A 21,908-nucleotide genomic window follows, 5' to 3' on the forward strand; every position below is an offset into this window, starting at 1 on the left:
CAAAATATCTCATAGTTTTGTTGAATGTTTTTGTGCTGAGATATTTGGCAGTCACATTTGTCAGTACTGTCCTACTGTGGTTCTTAGGTGAAGTCACCTGTCTGCTCACACATGCATATATTTTGTGAGATCCCCTCAGGATCTAACAAGTACAATCAGTTATAACTTCTTCTGCTCACACACACATATATTTTGTGAGATCCCCTCAGGATCTAACAAGTACAATCAGTTATAACTTCTTCAGTATACAGTAGAATGCCATACCAGCAGGCTAGTTATTTATAACAACATTTTATACCTATGTCAAACAGAAGGAAAAGACTTTATATTCAAACTTGGGAACATCTGGACTCACAGATGTCAATCCTGATCATTGGCAATATGTGATGAATCATTTACCCTACATCAATGCATTTTCCAAGATACACTATAGTTCCGAACAGATAAAATGTGCTGTTTTGCATTACACATCACCTAAACTAAAAAGAATACCAGATAGTCTGATGCATTTTTCCAATAGAATTCCCAAAGGGAGATATATGACTAATGTAAGTCATTAATTAGGGATGTCAAGATTGTTTGAAACAAATGAAGTTGTAAAGATCCTGGCAAATTCAACAGTTTAAGCAACTCTTTGCTGTTTGCAAAATAAAGTTGTCTCGTCATTTTGGGCAACCTTCACTTCTAAAGATGCTATAATTTATACTTTTAGTTTTTTATTTTTTACTTTTTACTTCACTTGCCAGTATTTTACACTAAATCTCGACCATGTATTTTCCAGGGCAATAACCATTCTGTATATTATGAAGCCTAAGGCAAAACTATGCTCAGCTCTGGCTCAGCAGAGGTGTTGGAAGCAGCCGCAGCTGCCAAAATATTAACTTTTCAGAATAATCATTCACAATTATGCCACCATTCAATTCACGTGTCTCTCTTGAAAGAAACAAAATTCACACTTTGCAGGGGACCTCCAAAAAAAATTCTTGCTTTCTGCTATTATAAGTGCCAGCAAACAATATTTGGATGTATCAGTCATGTTTATTGTGATTAGGGTGCAGGAAGCTGTGTCACTGGAGCTTCCATTCAGATTCAACTGGAAATAATTTATTTTCCTCTCCTTGTACAGTTTAATTCCTTTTGTGTTATTTTCTAGCATAAGGATGCCACCTAGTGACAACTGCTTGCTGAAGCTGCCTGCTTCTTAAATTTGAGCTAAAAAATTTTCAATCCAAGTCCACAAGGATGTGAAATAAATTATTGTTAATTCTTGGTCAGTTAAGGGGAATAGTGTCCATGCAACACTGAAAGGTAGAAGTATGGATGGCATTTTTCCAAGGTAAAATATATCCAATACCACAATCTAAGATGAGTTGGAGATAGGCTTGATTTTTGAACATATTAAATTATACCTATATACATATTTATTTTTCAACAGCATCTGTCATTCAGTGCATTATTTCTAAATTTTGTGATCATTTCTTAATTTGTGAATACCATCTAAATCCTTTGAAAATAAGACCCAATTTCTGTTTTTATAAATTTTTCAAGAACTATTAATCACTATCATTGTAGAAGATGGATGAAATCTCAGGTTCTGTCTTTGCACTGGTAAATATTTCAATGCTAGGAAAACAAGTTATTGCTGGACCAGAGAAAAAATAGTACCATTTTTTTGTGCTCACTGAACACAGACAGAAAGTTATTCCCAAACTGTAATTATTCCAGGTGAAGTGGAACAGTTCCCGTAGGATGCCTGGAAAACCTCTCAGCCTAATAATTAGCACATACCATATTTGTAATGTAGTTCTTATAGCATGCAATGAAATTTAATATGAAGAGTATTACCAAATTGTTTAATTTCAGGTTTTTATTTGAATGTCTGATCTGCAGGTGGTGAACTTTTTACTGGTCTCTACAGCGACTACTGGGGAAGAGACGCTGCCGTGTTCCGCTCCATGAACCGCCCGGCGCATCTTCGCACCGAGCCTGACAACGAGCGCCTGCTGAAAGGTGTGGGAGGAGAAGGAGCTGAAAGCAGAGGTGTTTCACATGGCTGGACAATTTCTGGTTTGCATGGCATCATATTTGCTATGCAAATATTGGCGTCAGGTTTTAGCCTAGCTCAAATTAAAGTATGTAAAACGTAGAGAAGGGGACTGGAAAACTGCCTTTTGCAAAAATACAAAGGAATATTAATTTGCCAGTTGAAGGTATAAAAATACTTTAATATTAATCTGTTCCACATGTTCTATAGATACTTACAAAAAAAATTTTTTTTATTATTTCTATCACCCAATTGCCCTTAGATAGCTCTCTGACTGACAGAGCCTTTACTGCTAGTTTTGTTTGCTATCAGCTGGTTTTAAGGCTTGAAAAAATAAGGCAATATTTTAATAACTGGTCTCAATTCCTTTTTGTTTTTTTTAAAGAACCAAAATTCGTTGGCTCATACATGATTCCTGACAATGAAGACCACGAGGATAACAAAGTATACTTCTTCTTTACTGAAAAAGCTATGGAAGCTGAGACAAGCACTCATGCCATATATACCAGAGTGGGACGTGTATGTGCGGTAAGAGCCTTTCCCTGATGGTGCGCATAAGAAACTAGAACAAATGATGCAAATTAATCAGCATCATTTTCAGCAAATTATTATCACAAACAGACTTATGTTTTACAAGGAACAAAAAAAAGGAAAATATTTTGCTTCCCTCTACTGCTCTGTTTGATACTCCATTTCACACTCAGACCATCCTCCTGGTGGGCTGATCTCGTCTCTTTTTGGCTCCCTGGCCCTACACACAGCAGTAAGATCTTGGGCAGTTGCTGGAGAGGAGCACTGTTAACATATGGTCTCCCAGCTGCCTATCTTGGTGCTCTCTAAACACTGATGAATTTTGGTGCCTTCTTCTGCTAATAACCAAGTACTGTAAGGCTGATTAGAGGAGCTCTCCCATTTTCCTACTGGGACTATACCAGCATGATAAAAGGAAAGAAAGAGAAGGATATTTCTTAACACCTGATTTTGTTTCAAAAAAAGTTTGTATTCTGCCTCCTAACTAGGGGATACAGTTTAGGGGACAGTTCAGAGGATTCCTAAAACTATTGAGCAAAGATCAAGATACAATTAATTATTTTCTGTCACTTGAGTAAGTAGTATTTGTCATGTATGCTCACCAGCATACTGCACCTTTAACTTTCTTAGGTATAACTTAAAAACCTCTGATGTATACAAAGTACCAAATTGCAGCCTCAGACATTAATGTTTACAAAGCCACTTGGATTTCTGGATTCCAACCTGCATCAAGATCCAAGCTGGAATTCTTTGGCTTATGTTCTGAATATATGCCTGGATAGATTATTTTAATAGTTCCCCCTACTCTGCAATATATCCATCAGGAAGTCTTATCTCTAGCCATGGGTTAAACCAAAATCCCACTGACCTTTCTCTTCCACTTCTCCAAAATTTATCTGGCCATTAACTTCACAGCTGTATGTCATAATTCAGATTTGATTTAGTGAATACAAAAACTAGCTAGCTGGTCATTCAAGAACTGGCTTTTCCCTCCCCCATCTTTTGCATTTTCATCTGAGCTGTAGCAGGTTTTGTAACACAGAGGCATCTACTCTGCATATTTCTACTTTTCTGAGGAAAACAGATCTCTGTTTGTGAGAGGAGTTTTGCAAGCCAGTTGCAGAGCCTTCAACAGCCAGTTACGCAGTTCTTGAATATAAGGCCACAGATTGAGGATGCATTCTAAAGCAAGTAGTATTAAATGTTCCCTTTTCTTGAAAGTCCCAATGCTTGCAAGAGCAAGAAAAAGGTGAGACAGCTTTAGCAAGGCAGGTGTTATTTAAAGTTGTTGAAAATGTTGGAAAGCCATTGAAATAATTACCTCAGACTTGGCCCAGCTATATTAGGTCTATAGAAAGAGTCAGGGCTTCGGTTTCCTGATACGTTGAGCTAACCCCACACTGAGCACTTAAAGCAAAGCTAAACTTCAGTAATATACTCAGTATATCTAGTTTGCAAAAATAAGCAATAAAAAAAAAAAAAGCTTTACAACAGCTGTGTAGCTAAAACTATCCAGGGATGTGGTACAGAATTAAAAAAATCATGTGAAACCACAGCTCTTAATGAGACCTGGACTTGATCAGTGCAATCCTACTTGAAAACTGACTCCAGAGATATAATTCTAGTAATAGACATGTGGCTTGAAAATGGATGCTTTTGACATTAGAAGATATAATGAGCAGCTAATTCATCAGAGATGTTTGTGCTTCTAGACTTACTCATTCATATTACCACTGGAATTTGTTTCCTCTACACAGAATGACATGGGAGGTCAGCGAATGCTCGTCAATAAATGGACCACTTTCCTCAAAACCAGACTAGTTTGTTCTGTGCCTGGGAGAAATGGAATCGATACACATTTTGATGAATTAGGTAAATATCCTAGACAGCAAACAACCAGAAACCATGGAAAAAACTTATACCTTCATGATAACACGTCTTACTGTCAAATATTGCACTTGTATTCATTATCAGGGAATGGTGTTTAGTGTTGTTTCCAACATATATGAAGTTCTACACATATGGAGTCCACTATCACCAATTACTCCTGTATGTGCTGCATTGTTTTTAAATATTAATCTCTTCATAAAGTTAAATTGAATAAATAAGTAAAATGTGATTGTGCTTTTAAGAATCAATGAATTTTCTTTTGGTGGGCTGAGAAGAGTAGGTTGTAGTAACAATAACATTGCGTTTAAATTTTACAGAGGATGTGTTTCTGCTGCAAACTCGTGATAACAAAAATCCAGTGATATTTGGCCTCTTCAACACAACAAGGTAAACAACTAGAAGAAATAATAGCAGCCATAGAGGAATGTTTGAACAGTCTATTAAAGAGATAGAAGCTGGATGATACATATCCCTTAGCAACTATATAGTAAACAGTTTAATCTCTATTCTGTTCACAGCGGGCTTCTTTGTTAATGTAAAAACTTCTCTATAATACTCAGGGGCTTGAAGTCTCATTCTGTGATTCAGTATATCTAGATCACAAATTAATTAAGTGCTTCTCAGCTTGACAATTTCCTATGTCAAACTATATGTACATCTGCATGCTTATAAGAACAGCATCTCAGAGCCACCTGTCTTCCTTTAAGAGCTCCACTGTAATTCAAGGTTAAGTAGATAGCAGCTTAAATTCCTACTAACTTCTTAGTGAAGCCTAAAGCAGCAGCTGCAATGTTACTGACTACCTCCTTTTCCTTTTCCACTGCAGCCTAGCTCAGGTGCAAGCACACAGTACTCTCACCTTGGAAATCTGACTGTTAGTTTAGGATGTAAGAAAAGATCATCTATGCTTTTGCCACTTTCTCCTAATTGTTTTTTCTTAGTAACAACAGGCAGATCTGCTCTTCTATGGTTGTAGATACCTGGCATTTCCTAATGACTCTTGTTGCCAATAGAGAAAGTTAGGCACTAAACTGAAATTTTCTAGATCATCTACAGTCTTCAGAAATAATTTCTTTGTAGAGAGCACCGATGCTTCTTTAAAAAAAAAGCCACCAAAAATAGAAAACAAACAAACCACAAAAACCCCACAAAAACCTAAAAATGATTGCTCTTCTAGAACAAAATAAAATAAAATTTTAAAATAAAACTGATATTTTTACCTGGATTGCCTTACATAAAGTGATCTGATTCAACTAATAATACCAACCGGCATTCCCACTCAATACAAAAGGGACTCATTTTAGGACTGTTTATTTTAGCCAGCATTGGTTGGTTCCCATCTTTCCAAGCAAAAAACAGTCGGAAAAATGTTAAAGAAGAAAAGTGGTCAACCATTTAAGTCACTAATCAAAGACATACAGAACCTAAGTTCAGTCTGTTTTGCTTTCTCTATGTTTCTAAACAAGTAATTTAGAGTTTGTGTACACTAGCACCAAATTTTGGCATAACAACACAGAGCTTCCTTGGAGAAATGTTATGACTATAAACACATTAAAGACTTTTAAAGAACATTGGATGCAACATTTAGAAGGAAAGTATATAGGAGAGAATAAGTAGTGTTTTCTCCCTGATTGCTGTTGAAATGTGACTTGTTTTTAGTTACATAATAATGCCACTATTATCTGGACAGAATGTGACATATTGCTTTAGTAATGTCTTTAAATTTTACTTCATAGCAATATATTCAGAGGATATGCTATATGTGTTTACCATATGGCAAGTGTCCGAGCAGCTTTCAATGGACCATATGCTCATAAAGAAGGACCTGAATACCACTGGGCTCTCTATGAAAGAAAAGTACCTTATCCCAGACCTGGTTCAGTAAGTACAGTCTATTTTCCGCTGCTTTGCTATGTTTGTGATTTTGGGAAGGAAAAACAAGCTGCTGCTAATATACAAATCTTCCTAACTTCACAGTCCAGGATATTCTTTGAATATCTACATACTCCAGCTATTCTTGGAAAAGTGTGGAAGGGCTCAGCAATAGGTTTAATTAAGTGCTAGAACCATACATTTTCCAAATAAAATAGTTGGATCAAGTATGTAAGATTTTTCAATGATTTTATCAACATTGTGTAAAGGTCCTAAGGTCCCAAAATTAGGACCCCAGGCAAAAGGGATAGAAAGAGGAAGATCTAGAAGGTGGGTGAGATGCATTCAGTTTCATTCAGAAACATTAAGTGCATTACCTGTGAAGGAACCTCTCTTCTTTCTTGTTTGTTTGACATCAATTGAAGTTATTAGTATTGAGTCAGTATAGAAAAACCGGCAAATAATTATCATGTTTTAAGACAAATGGTTGAATTCACAGGAATTATTGGTTTCCTATTCAATATTTTGTTTAGCAAATGCATGGGTTTTGCAGTTTTACCAAATAATGAGACTGTACTATGCATGGATTGCAGAATAGCTGTATATTTTGCAAAGATTATATGATCCAAGTTCTTTCAGTGGTATTAATTTTTTCTTTTCTGGGCAGTAGAACACCTCACATATGTTATTTGGACTAGCATTAAACCCAGGCATGAATTCAGTATTAATGACTGCAGTTATTGCATTGATATCGCCTAGCAATGAATATTAAATGGTGTCTTTTTGGCAAGAAGGAGAGAACAGAGAGCCAGCACTTCAGCAAAGTTGACAATGATTTATAGGAATACTGCCCTAAGTTCCACTTGCTTTCAATGCTTCTCTTCTTTGGCCGTGTTTGGGTCAGACTAGAGTGTCACCTCCCCAAAAAGGCAAGGCATAGGAACAGACAAAGGAGCAGAAGAGTGCAAATAATTTCCCAACATCAGGGAAAAAATTAGCTGAGGAAGCAGGTCTCTCCTGGGTGCTAAGAGATTTAATTGAGGATTTCTTTATGTGTTGCAGAGCACATCAGAGGCTGAGGTAGATGGCTCTGCCAGGTAACAGAGCATTAATTGATTCATTTTTAGCTACTCATTTAGGGCACAGTTTAGAGGTGTTTTCTTTTTGAATGAAGAGAAATTGTGTAGCAGGCTGTAGCCAAGTGTTAGGCTTCACACTCCAAACAATGTGCAGCATGTTGTTAAAATAAATCCCACTGCCTTTCCAGTTACAGGAGTGACAGTGATAAGAGGCAAAAAATAACCTACTAATGGGCATCTCTGAGAGCCAGCACTCATTGATCTTAGGTATTGAATGAATAAAGAATAAATCTATGAGGAATGAAAATAGAGCTTAAAGCTAAATAAACAGAAAGCCACTGTTTAGAGTCACGCAGGTTCTGACAGACTCAGCAACCCTCTGCCAGAGTCTCTCCTGGATTTTTTAGTTCATTTAGGCTGTGTGAAATGACATCAGCTACATCAAGTAGTACTGATAGACTTCAGAGACAGCTGCATCTACTGTTTCCTTTCTAGACTACTTGATTTTATTTAGTTAAAATGAAAAGCCTGTGAATGATTATTTTTATTAAATCTCTCCAGGACTAGAACTTTGCAAAGGGAACCTGGCAATGCCTATTCACTTGATATGCTGTGCAGTGCATGGGAAGCACAGGCTTAGCCTGTCTTCGTGCTCCAGCTCTGTCTCTTTATTGCAAACAGCTGGTAAAATTCCACCACTAGGTTGATTAGACAATTACTTTTAAGTCAACAGTGAACAAATACATTCCTGTATCTAAACCCAAAAAGTGGAAACAAATATTGCTGTGCTTGACAAGTGCAGGAGTTTGTTATTGTCGATTACAGCTAACCACAAGTTTAAAATTACTATTTCCAGTAAACATAAGGAGTATTGTATTTCATTTTATTGATTGAAAAATCCAATTTAAATAGAGAAAGGCTGCTACTGTGGCTTTGCTTGAAATGCTTCTTAAAACCACACTGCTTTATGAATATTTGGAGAAAGCAAATGGTTACTGAGATATTTCAGCTTGATCATAAATGGTTTCAATTAGACATCATGAAGCAAATTGGAAATGTAGGATCTATGTTCAGTTGAGAAACACTGTTTCATTCACAAAGCATCCTGAAATTAACTTCTCTCTTTAAGGCAGTAAATTATGTCTAATTGCACATTTGACTGAAGGAGTAAGCGTCTTTTAATCAGTCATTGACATAAAGTTTATTTGCTTTGCAAACTGGTAGATTGATCAGTGCAAACATTGATATTTTAAGCTAAACTGTGATATATAATACTGTCATCAAGAGTTAGGAATCAGAGTCTAACATAATACTCTTAGAATGACTGAAATCAAGAATTACTGTTGCTGATGGCATAATTTTTAAGTGTGTTTAGTTTCTTATGGTAATACATTTTGTAATCAAAAAATAATAAGATTGGAGACTGATTTCAAGCATTAGTGTTCTGCTGACTTCACATGGCTATTTTTCTAGTGGGATAGAAAACCTCTTTCTTCTTACTTTGTCCATGGCCATCTTCAATATGAGTTTGGGGAAAGAAATAGGCACTATGGCTTTTGTCAAAATCTAAAAGTGTTATCCTTGATCCTGTTTTAGTATGCCAAAGAGGGACGAACTCCTGCATCCTAAACATGACAACGCCAAGGCACTGTTCAGCATTTCCTTTCTTCTAATTATTAATAATCCACACATGCATAAAGACAGGGTACACTCTACTAATTCCTGCTGTGGTTTTCTGTTCTTGGTTTTCTGTAGACTTTATGCTTGAAAACAAGACCCTTTTCTGAAAATTTCTTGTCAGAAATTAACCTTCAGGATAATCAGTGTTCTTTGTTTTTGCAGTGTGCCAGCAAGGTGAACGGTGGGCTGTACACTACCACTAAAGACTATCCTGATGAAGCTGTCCATTTTGCCAGGAGTCATCCACTGATGTATCAGCCCATCAGGCCTGTTCATAAGAGACCAATACTGGTTAAAACAGATGGAAAGTACAATCTTAAACAAATAGCAGTGGACAGAGTGGAGGCTGAAGATGGACAATATGATGTTTTGTTCATTGGCACAGGTAAATAAAGAAAGCAAGAAAGAATTTTTACATTTACGCTTTAGCAAGTTTTTGTTTGTTTCTTTCTTTTTTTTTTTTTTTTGTTTGTTTGGTTTGGTTTGGTTTTTTATCCAGGATGAAGCAAATCAATACAACATTTATTTTTATAAACTTTTCTTTTCATGCCTTCACCTTACAGAGGATGTTAGTCATTCTAGACATGTGCTTCACTGTGATGCTAACTGTGATAGAGAAAAGTAGGGAGCTGTTTAAAAACTTGCAAGATAAATAAGTATAGGATTTCATTTTAATTTATTTTCATTTAAAAAAAAAGAGAATATTTTAAAAAATTGCAGAACAACCAGTCTTAATTTTAATTTTCAGAACACTGTCATGTATCTAAGTTGAGACTTGGAAACCTGAGAGAAACAAAGGTGATATGATTTCCAAAAATAACTGTTCAATTATTGGCTTTATTCCACAGTTTCTTATCCCCAGTTCTGGAGACAACAAGTCTAGCTGATACCATTAAAAAAACCACCAGCTTCCAGATTTGGGTTTCAACACAGATCAAGGAAGGAAGGAGGAAATGCCCCATTTCAAAAAACCCAAAACTTTTAGAAGTTTCCCGCCAAGTTTTCTTGTCTTTCTTCTGTGCCATTTTATTAAAATATAGAAAGCTTGTTTAACAAGAATTTTTAAGCATATTCCTAACAAACACAATAAAGGCAAAATACTCTAAGAAAGCAGAGAAGAAATAAATTCCCTAATGGTATTTGAAAAGTAGAAAAACTTAAGAAAACAAGAGGAAAGGCTGGAACTACACAAGACTTAAGTCACATCTAATCTGTCTGGAAAAAAACAAGGATTCTTACATTTACATTTAATCAATTTTACAACAGGAGTGGTATCAGAAATCATTTCGACCATTTTGTCTAGGAGAACAGTTCCTGTGAATTATTCTTTATTAATGAAATTCCTCTGATAAGTACATTTCAGTGTTGAGAATATAAAAAAAAAACCAAAACACGTTCATAGAATATCAAAGCCCTATTTTTATTAGTGCTGTTTTCTAATGTTTTAAACAGCCTTGGTATGGTCTTGGTAATGGACTTAACCGTGGTCTGTAAAACATCATATCATGTGTTACTTATTTCTGTACACTGGGTCCTACATCCTTCCTATTTTCTCCTTGCATTTCTAATTGAGACTGCATCAAATATTCTTGTACACAAGTCTTTTGTTCAGCAAAGCTGAATCCAAAGTGGCTTAAGTGTGTGTTTTAAGTCTGTGCTGGATTGGCCCCCAACAGCTGCCTAGTGTTCTCAAGCTGTCTGATCTCAGGTGACATGAAATTCCAGCAAAAGAATTTGGGTTTTAGAAACTCTGAAATGAAACCTGCAATCACTACTCTGACAAAGCTCCCATCAGAAAAATCACCTGCTTATTTGAGCAATATAATGTTAGAAAGGGTTGATATATATTTTTTAATCCCAGTCCAACACTTGCTGTGTAACATAAGTAAGCAGCATTTTACAGCTGAGCAAGTTTCCTTAGGGTAGCAGTGCAGGTTAGAAAGGTTCATCAAAGGCAAAGTCTGAACATCAGAGCTTTCACTTGTCTGTCAGCAGGATTTGAAGAGGGACTTATGAAAATCAGAGCTCAGAATACAAATTCTTTTTACTTTTCTACTACAAAATGGTTGCCTTTGATTACACAGTCTCTTTGAAAAATGGTGTATGACCTCAGTTTAATGGTTGCTCTTTTTGTTTCACCCTTTGATCTTTTGCTGAACATTTGCTCCAGTGCTTCCCTGCTTCATATGTCCCCTATAAATCAAAGGTGACTGAAAATAACAGAAATAAAAAAGTGATATTTGCCATTGTGGATGACAGATTTTCAGATTAGGGAGAGCAAGGTTTTTCTATAAATAGCCAGCAAGGCAAAACCAAAGTGGTGGAAGACCAGATGTTATTTGTGTGTTTTACTTTCCTGCAAGAGTTGCAGAGACTGAGAGGTTGATAAATCTAAGTCCAATGTGCCTTAGTCTTTTTGAATGTGCATCTTATATTTTGATGCATCTTCCTTTGATTACACTTTCAGCTCAACAGCAGATCAGTGTTTCCTCAGAGAAGGGTAAGAATTGTGCACAATGAGCCCCTGGAAGTTTTTGTACTTTTGCCTGGGGGAATGGAGCTGCTGTCAGCAATTAAGGGTATTAGTAGTTTGCAATCTAGTGTAAATGCTCAGATCCTATAATTAAAGCTACTTTACACTTGCTCGCCTCAATGCACTAGGCTTCCACCTACTCCTTTTTCTTTTTCTGAAATATGGTTGCCCTCTGTAATTCTTTTGCTATTCACAATGGGTTATGACCCAATGTTTGAAAAATACAATTAATTATGTATCTTACAAGTGTCAAAATTGACTCTTATTTGCCAGGGACATATTGTCATATATTTTGTTTTCTAAGAGTAAGAATCTTCATTAATGACAGCACAATGCAACTAACTTTTCTTACTTTTACATTTCAATCCATTATCAATTTGAAGAAGTCATTTCAGGTATTTGAAGACCATATAAATATTTCAATCAATCATACCCTTTAATTTCATTTTGTTTTGTTTTACATTTTTGTCCAGATAATGGCATTGTGCTGAAAGTCATAACAATTTACAATCAAGAGACAGAATCAATGGAAGAAGTGATTCTTGAAGAGCTGCAAGTATTCAAGGTGAACTGTGCTGTATATGAAGTATATACACAAGTCTTGAATTTTCTTCAGAATTAAAATGTCAGAAAAATCTGTGGATGGTCAAATATATAATACTTGTATGCAAGAAATTTTCTAATTATCTAGCAATTTTATAACAGGAAACCTTCATTCTCAAATGAAGTTTTTCTAATGCCCCACGTACCAAAGCACGTTGAGGCAAATCACGACTACTGTCTTTCTATTTATGTGCTTGGACATTGAAGTGCGACTTTTAAGGAAAAACTTCTTGCATTTTGTTTGATTTTCCTTTGTATCCAATTAAGTAATTAAAGTATAACTGCACACATAAAAATGTGCCTGCTACAATCATGGAAACTTAAATGAGATTCAGGTAGAAAAAGTCCACTCAGAAAGAGTGAATCAGTTAAGCTGTCTCTACAGTGGGCAGACATGGGTCCTAGTGAGGCAGAAATCCATTCTCCTAAAGAATAACCTATGACTAAAGCTCAGTTCTTGGCATGCAACAAAGCTAACATAATGAAATTGTCTTAGTGAGAATCATCATGTCATGTTAGCCAAATAAAGCAGGAGGCTAACCTGCTTCAAGCTATAGAGAGAATCTAAATAATATCTATATCTAAAGTTAGACTTTGAGATCTGGTACCTGAATTTAGGCAGTGTAATTATTGACTTGTTGCCTGTGGGGAAAATCACAGAATTTGCCCTTCTTTTTAAAGCTAGTTTTCAATAGAACTATGAGGAGCTATGTATTGCTCCAAGAAATCTGAACAGAGGGCAGAGAGGACAATGGTAAAAGAAGGAATTTTTGCTATTTTTGTCTTATCTTCAATGAATGTTTTGTTATAAAGAACACTCCACTTATCACTCTCAAGCAGGACAAAAGACATTCAGTGGTGACAAGAGGTAATGTCATGTTTGACAGAGAAATTGTAGTGTTCCTGTAGCTCTGATAATCCTGAATTAAGTGTTGACTGCTTGTTTCCAAATAAACTGTTTTAAAGCAATATTTCTGAAAATCAAAATTATCCCACATCTTTCTTAAAGAAAGTCAAAGTATTTTGCAAAGTTGAAGGTAATAAGTAAATTCCAATACTATTTTACCTGATTTATTTACATAGTAAAAAGATATTAATTTTTCTAAGCAAAAAAATATTTCCTATTTTTTAGATGCCAGTTCCTATTATTTCCATGGAGATCTCTTCAAAAAGGGTAAGTATTTTATGAGTTTGAAATATGACAATTGTGACTCAATTGTAATGAAGCTGTAAATTACACAGAGCTACATGCATGGATAGATAGACAGATGTGCATCATCTATAACGAGATCTGGTTGGATACATGTAATTGTTCTGTAATATAAACTTAGGGTTATATGCTCTGTTCCTTTAAAAAGTATTTATGTTTTTCAATTCTAATGGTAAATATCCTTAGTTCACAATGCCATACATGTCAAAGCAAGTAAAAACCAATCTGTTTCATAAGTTACTATCATACTAATCACTGTAGGGATTAGCTTGGTGGATATGGCAAGTCACAGAAAAGTTCTTTGTTGATAAATGCAAACAGACTTCAGCCCCATGGGGATATCAGCAAAAAGAGCCTTGATGGCATTCCCACATATTCAGTTGCCCTGTAGGGCTGTTTGGACCTGAGTTCTTTTTGAGTTTCTGAAAATTTCTGCTGATATAAACACCCAATTTATTACTCTTGTGGGCAGATTCTTTTCCGTATCATATCAATGATATATCATATAATATCATATTATATCATATCATATAATCTCAGCACAGAGCCATTATAAACATCCGATGATAGTTATATCTTAATGTTAAACATGTCCAACAGTGATGTTAGACATCCGGTGCAATGTAGGTGCACATAAACACAGTGAAACATGAGTAACAAAGAATGAAAACTGCATTGTTACGAGGTGTGACTGTGCCTCAAAGGGTTATTTGAGTCTTGGTGTCTAATCATGCATTCTTCCTGTATGTAATGGAGAAAGTCAAAGTCCTGTGGTGGTAATTCAGAGAAGGATTTGAGTTGAAGTATTTTGAATTATTTCCTGCCTCAGTCTTTTCCCATGGACTGTGAAAGCAGCTCTGGAGACTAGATTATCTAACACTGCACCTAAATGATTATTTAAAGAAAGACTCAGTGTCTTTTCAAATGTTTGCCTTACCTTTAGCTCTCAATAAATTATCATGGTTAAAGGGTTGTGTTGGAAGAGTAAAACAGAGATAGTATAAAATATGAAGTAGCATTCCTCCATTATATTCATCTCCCAAGAATTGTGGTAACTCTACTAATTCAAGGCATATCTGGAAAATCTGGAGAAAACTGTAAAAAAGCCACCAGAGCAACCCAGCAGTTGAAGAAAAAAACTTCTCGTGAGAAGTAAAAGTAGCTTTACTTTTTCAAGAGATCAAAAGGAAGACTGAGAGAGAACTGGAGAGACATATATATATATATTTTATTGTGTGAAGTGGCTTCCTACTGTGTGTATGAGGATTCTTAAACATTGATGGCAAAGCAATATCAGATTGAAAAATCAAGACCATCTTGTTGAATGTAGATAAACTAATTCTTGAAATAGGATATAGTGTTCTGACACTGAAGACAATTAAATGTTGCAATATCTGTTAGGGTCAGAGTCGGCACCAAGTAATTTTGTCTTTAAAATCAGCAGGAATATAACATAGTTGAGCATACATGAAAAAAAAAAAAAGTTATACCTCAAGCATTTTCACTGATTTCTTCTGAACCTGGAGTTACTGAGCCTGTGGAGACCTCCTTGCTACTTACGTCTCCATATCCTTATAACACTGACCAGTCTTCACCAAGTCATGGTACAGTAAAATATCACATTTCAGGCCTGAGCTTGTTATCTGCAGAGACTGGGAAAGAATGTTCTTTGATGTTCAGTTGGCTAGATATCAGATGCTTCTTTTCCCTCCTGTGATTTACCAAGACTTAAAGAAGTCTTTACCCCTGCTAAAAGATAAAAGAGAAAATCTCATCTCATATGTCTCAATGAAAGGGTTGTTCATGTCTTCTGGGACAATCATACTGCAGCATTTGCAGAAAAAGAATTCCCCTCAAACGAGTATCCTAGGTTTTCTCTTCATGCCAGTTGGCAGATTGGGTTCCTGCTACTATAATCTGGTTTATCTCACCAGAAAAATTCTTCAAGCATTGCTGTTACCAGCCTCTCCTAGTTTATTCCCCTGGCATCTCTGAAAGTTAAATTTCTATGATCTAAAGAGATATAAGAAGTATAATAAGGAACAAGACCAGACTATCCAGATTAAAATTTATATTTTGTGATAGACTAAATAAGGTGTCAGTATTTTCCAGCTTCAAGTAAATTTAAAATACCAGATTTTGACAGCTTGATTGAAGAGCAGGAATTATGGACTAAGTTTGACCACTAGGATGTGCACAGTTTAGGAATCCTTTTTCTGACTAGTAAAACTGTGGAAGTGAGCTGTGAATAAGCAGTTCCTTTTGCAGTGCATCATGCATATTTCTGTGTTCAGAAAATTTACATTCATCAGCAACAAGACTTTTTCTCAAATTCAGTTCAAGCTACTCTCTGCTGAATGTATTGTGCTAGCATCTGAAGAATTAAATTGATTATCTGTTATTTGATTTGAAAAGGACATCTCTCAAAAGATTCAAACAATGAATGCTAATGCTGAAAAACTCCCTCCGAAACCATGCAAATAAATACTAAAGAAGTAGATAGTGACCAGCTAATTTGTAAGGAAAGACTAAAAAGCAACAGGAAAACAATTATCTATCTATCTATCTATCTATCTATCTATCTATCTATCTGTCATCTATCTCCTGTGCACTGAGGTATTATACAAATCATAGCACTGCTGTGCATGTAAATATGTGACCATATTCTAAATAGCTACATCAAGAGTTAAATTTACTTGAAAACTCCCATTTTAAAATTGAGTTTTCTTGTGACTCTTGCATATTTGAGCTTCTATGTTTAAAGTCTTTCATGTCAAGTTAGGATTTTTGTGCAGATCAGTTAGGTGACAGACAAGTGTAAAGAGGGAGGCATTGGAAAATATCTTGATGAAGAAAAAGAAATGTAAACCCTTGCCTATTCAAACGCAAAGCTGAAACTTCAGAAGCGAGGAAATGCCAAACTAAACTTGTTCATTTTGCCTTCTTTCTGTTTCTCTGTCCAGAGTAGGAGAGTTTAATCTGTAATCAGATATTTTCCTGCAGAGTAACTCTGCCTCCCTCAGGTCACAGCCTGGAAGCACAAAAATCAACATTTAATTTAGCAATTTCAATAACTGCCTTGGGAAGGGAAGTTTTAGGGGACATTCTAGGAATCCTATGTGGTGCATTTTTTTTCAGCAACAGCTCTACGTGGGATCCGAGGAGGTCGTAGCCCAGGTGAAGTTCCACCAGTGTGACATGTACGGCACAGCCTGTGCCGACTGCTGCCTGGCTCGCGATCCCTACTGCGCCTGGGACGGCATCTCCTGCTCCCGGTACTACCCCACGGCCGTGCAGGCAAAGAGGTGAGAGCTGCTTTTTCTGGTGTGCCTCCTACAAATACCTGCATCAACAGCTTCTACTGCAACACAGAGTACTTCGTATCTCCCCCTCAGACAACCTGTGAGATGTCATCTTCTAATTTCTCAGCATAACCTTCGGGGCTTGCGAGGAACCAAACTCACAGGATGGCATAAACTGCAGTAGCAGGAATGTTTTTATAACTAGAGCTAAGTCACTTTGTAATTATTTGCATCATGCTGCAAACCCTAATTACCTCAAACATCCTTTGATGTCTTTGCAACAGCAGAGACACAGTAGTATGGTAGTACTACTATGGTAGTATTATATAGCAAGTATATCACACTGAAGTAACATATACAACAGAATTTCTAAAAAAAACAATCAAAGAAGATGCTTTGTTATTAGTAATACATCTTCACCCACCAAAATCCACCGGAACAGATTTGCCGCAAAAGCTAAGGTTTGGTTTAGGTTTTCTGCGGTGGATTGAAAAGCAAATTACTCTAGAGGCACGTTCAATACACAGACCAGATTTGGGTCCTTTAATTCTTCCTTGTGGAGACTCTTTCTCTGTACCACCCTTCACCTATTTCTGGTCCTTGACCTTCACTTTTTCATCCACTAATTTCCCTGGGACCTGTTGTCTTCTCTTCCCTCTCAAACCCAGGTTCTTCAATTCAGCTACACAGATCAAGTATCTAGAGCATGCATGTTTTAATCCAGACATTTTCACAAAAATTAGTCAACATTGTCACCTAGACAGAGCAATTTCTTACCTGAATTGGCAAAATTTTGGTATTGCATAATTCAAATAATTTCTGTGTTTTTTTAGCAATTACTGGTTTTAAAAGTATATGCTTATTTATATTAGATATACAAGGACTATAATAATGAATTGAATACATTCCAGAGACAGTTTTGAAAACTTGTGAAGATAGTTAAGTCCAAACCAAGTCACAGTATCCCAAATGTATTATTGTTTCTTAAGGAAAATTAGGAATATGGGGCTTTGTATTTAATTATTTTTCATCTGCCATATTTTATCTTTCCATGAACCTGAATGCACTCAAATGCATGCTGACTATTTTCAGGCATAACAGAAATTTCCATATATTTTTAAAAAAGATAATTAATACAGTAATGTTACCTTTGGTAACATCATTTTTTTTGGGTAAGGCACATTTAAAAATACGAATGAGAAACACAGTGTGTGACTCAGCATAATTGAGAATCTCTTGGATTTACTGCACTAAGGAATAGGTTAAACCAAGCAGGAAACCTACACAGCTTTTACAAGCAGGACTGCATAGCTTTCTTGTGCCTTTTGTGAATACAGGGAAGGGAAGAAGTGGGCTCTGATTGACTGCTCAGGGTGAAATGAGTTTGGTTAAAATTTTCAGGCCCCAGATTAAGAAAGATGAGCAGCTATTTAGTGGGCCAGGGAGATTAATGTCCTGGAGTATAAGTAGAAATCGGATTATCATAATGATAAAGTATATGGGTTACTCATCTGATGATGTAAAAGTCATTTGGGAGGGAAGGGGGGATTAAAAATTTCCTATCAGCCTTTTAGCTTGCTAGCAGTATCACCATTTATATTGTGCAGGTACTTGCTGTCTAAGAAAAGATGAGAGAAACTCACTGAGGCCTGGACTTTGTTGTACATGTTTCTCACCTAAGACAATTTCCAGAGTAGCAGCCTTTAATTTCCCTGAAAACATATTTATCCAGGGTGGAGTGATATGGGCAGCACCCAGGTACCTTCCTGTGCCTTACCTACTCAACATTCAGCAGGTCAGCCTCTAAAAGAAGAAAATGCTGCTGCTATCTCCCTCCTTCTCTTAAGATAAGCACTGTAGCAGTGGAGAAGGGATTTGCCCTCAATTGAATGTTCTTGAAATCTGCAAAACTTGTTTTCCATATCAGAGCCTGGGGAACAGCAAGCAAGAATACCAGTGTTGAGAGGCATGAATGGCATTTGCTTTGTTCACTTTAGGTCACAGGTGAAGCTCAGAGCATTTTAAATTTAAGGCTTTACACTAACTGTGTGGTACATGGAGAGGCAGAGAGAGGTACTAGGGACATGTGTATGGAAGTTGTTTTAAGTTGTTTCCTGTCAAGTACCATGTGAAGAATACTAGGGGACAAGGCAGGTCCCAGAAGACAGTGTGGAGTTCTCTGATACCAAGTGGCACTGACTGGTTGATAACCCTACCATGGCTTTTAATTTCATTAAAACGCTTAATATCACCTGTCTCTGCTCAAATGTGGCCTTCATTCTGTACATTTAGGTAGACTTTTGATTTGTAAGAGCAGTGCTTCTACTGAAAAGCCAGGGACCTCAAAAAACGGGAAAGCAGGCCGGACAGAACGCACATCCAACCAATATGATTAATGCAACGTTCTCCGTTTATTCAAGAGAAGATGGCAGTTTTTATACACTTCCATATAGTTTACAGCCTACAAAGGCACTCTGATTGGCAAGCTAACATTGTTTACCTTTGCCTTAAGGTGGTCAGACTTTTCACACTGCAGCTCTACTCTAATTCATGCTCGAATAGCTCATTACTTTGTAGTTACCTTAACATAATTTCTCACTGCGCCACAACTGAATTCTCACTGCATCAAAGGCTTCGAGGCCCCATCAAGGCTGCCCATCAGGGGCCCAGCCTGAGTGGGTAGCTCATCTCACTCCAGACATAACTCATGCTCTCTGTCTCTCAGAAATTCTGTAACACTACAGGGTAAGTGCTCTGCTCAAAGCTCTCTTTTTAATTCCAGTCCTGCTAGTGAAGAATTGAATTGGGGCAGGGATGTACAATGTGTCCTCCCTACTTTGGTCCAAATGCTGTCTGCTTTACATCCTGATGCCTCCAAGGTACAACAAGTGTTTAGAGTAGTATTAAAAAGGAATGGAAATGAAAGCATGCAACAGATTTAGAGAGAAGTGAAGCATAAATATAAAACCCCTATGCTTGGCATCTGTTATTAACATTTTAAATTGTGAAAACTATAACCTCTTGTACATGTATATCCTGGATAATTAATTAAATGTGGGATTTAATTAAGGAAAAGTAAAAACTGAGTCCAAAATCCCATATCTTGATGCTGGCAGCACAGCACGCCACAATTCCGTGGTAATTGCAGGTGTGTGGCTACTGAATACTGCCAATACCTCAGATGGCAGAAGGAATTTCTATTGCATTCAAAATTAATGAACTGCACTTGAGAAAGCAGAGGTCCAGGACTTAAATGCTTTAGTTCACTATTATCTATGCAATCTGATTTGGGCAGGTTCAATTTTTATCTAAACAAGCACCAATCTTTCCTGTACCAGCTCACCTTCCAGGATGAAAAAGGTCTGAAGTAGCTTTAAAATGTCTTTGAACTTGGGTAGGCATAGTGTGATTCTTTAGCTAATTTTTGGAAGCTGATGTCTTTCCCTGCCTCCTCTCCCTCTCTGTCTTCCTTCTCCATCACCCACTCCACCAGCAGGTACACAGTCTTCTGATTTACTTATGCAAACCACAGCGGTGCCTTTTCTTCACAAGACTTTTTGATTTTGCCTCATACATTCCCAGGAAATAATAATGAAAAATGAAAATTATGATGATGATAATGATGATGGTGATGATGATGACTGTATTTCTTTCTTGCAGATCATTTTTACTAGGTTCCTGAAAGCACAGAGTTAAGGGCTGAAATCTAAATCAATGAAATTATAGTTGCAAAAGATACTTCCCTACATTCAGTATATTTGTTAATCACTGAAAATTGTTCCTTACGGTAATTTATCTCAGGGATTGTCTGATACCCTATTATTCTGAGAAAAATCATTTCTAAGTAAAAGTACAATAATACCAGGCTTATGTTAGTGTTTGTGAAATGAGTTTATCTCCCAGCATCTCCCTCTCTTTCAGCACCTCTCTCCATTTTTTCCTTCTATTTGTGATTATAGTAAGTGAAGACACTGATAATTGTATCTTCCCCAGTCGTCACAGTAAAATTCCATCCAACAAACATTTTTTTCTTTAATGATTCTGACAACTGGAGAAATAACCTTGTCTTACAGAACTAGGCTTTTTTTAGCTTTTTTTACAGTGATCTTAAGGAACTCATGAGTAAATAGAACATGCTTGCTACCTGCTCCTGCTAGATAGGGCTGTTGGACCTGACAGCAGCAGGATTGTCTTGTTTGTTTTTTTGGTTTTTTTTAAAGCTAATGCATATCCTATAGTTTATATTTGTGCAGGAGATTGTCTCTTCTGAGTAATCTACATACACAGACTTCAAACCTGGTGACAGCATTTATCAGCACAGACACTACATATTGCAATGACAACACCCAGGGCAGAATAAGGCCCAGTTGCTACCTCTGGTTTTCTTTAATAGGAGGCAAGTATTGTTAGCATTTCTCCCTAAAAGCCCAATGCAGTCCTCACTGAATTTACAGATTCCCCTGAAACAACAATGGAAAAATACTGGTTCTTCTCTGAATATCAGTGGAGGTTAAAGCTTTGATCTTGGTCCACCAAGAACACTGGATCAGGAGTTCATATGGGTGACAGAATTCAGAAAATAATCAGTGTCTACAGTGAGATTAAAACTTAAATTAATAGAATCCATGGACATCTAAAAACTTTTAGATGGTGTTAATCTATATAGCTTCAGTAAATTCGATTTGTGACAAATTAAAATTTTGTCTTTTGGGTTCACACAGAACTAGAGAATAACCTCCTTCCACTAGTAAATGCAAAAAATAACAGAACTCCTTGCCTTTGTTTGTTTCTAATGTAATTTATACTGTACACATACCTACTGTGTAACATTTGCTGCACTCCATATTTCTTCTGTTCATCTGTTATGTATAGCATTGGCAATACTCTATAAAATTACTCTTTATGAAAATTTAGGAACAGTATCCTTAAAAAAACTACATTTGAGCTTGTTGGACATACTAATGTAGCAAGATACAGCATTCCAAGAGGCTCTTTTATTTCCCAAGTAAACAATCTTAATTTTATTTACCAAGACACTCAAAGAAAATAAATGCTATATGAAGGCACAATTCTTCTGGGAACACACTATATAACATTGTATTTTTTTTTTCTGTAAATGCAATTAAAAAATCAAACATCAAAATACAGAATGATTTTCCTTTCA

General features: G+C 36.4%; 1 protein-coding gene across 1 annotated transcript in view; it reads left to right on the top strand.

Annotated features, from left to right (window-relative positions):
- Positions 1-21,908, top strand: part of SEMA3E (semaphorin 3E) — a 127,770-nt gene that overhangs the window by 98,654 nt on the left and 7,208 nt on the right. The window contains exons 6-14 of the mRNA XM_072919145.1: positions 1,891-2,010; positions 2,430-2,572; positions 4,333-4,447; positions 4,783-4,852; positions 6,202-6,346; positions 9,259-9,481; positions 12,103-12,194; positions 13,365-13,406; positions 16,581-16,747. Coding sequence (XP_072775246.1) covers positions 1,891-2,010; positions 2,430-2,572; positions 4,333-4,447; positions 4,783-4,852; positions 6,202-6,346; positions 9,259-9,481; positions 12,103-12,194; positions 13,365-13,406; positions 16,581-16,747 — 1,117 coding nt within the window. The remainder of the gene's footprint in view (positions 1-1,890; positions 2,011-2,429; positions 2,573-4,332; positions 4,448-4,782; positions 4,853-6,201; positions 6,347-9,258; positions 9,482-12,102; positions 12,195-13,364; positions 13,407-16,580; positions 16,748-21,908) is intronic.

This window comes from Taeniopygia guttata, chromosome 1A (genome assembly GCF_048771995.1).
Source record: "Taeniopygia guttata chromosome 1A, bTaeGut7.mat, whole genome shotgun sequence".
NCBI lineage: Eukaryota > Metazoa > Chordata > Aves > Passeriformes > Estrildidae > Taeniopygia > Taeniopygia guttata.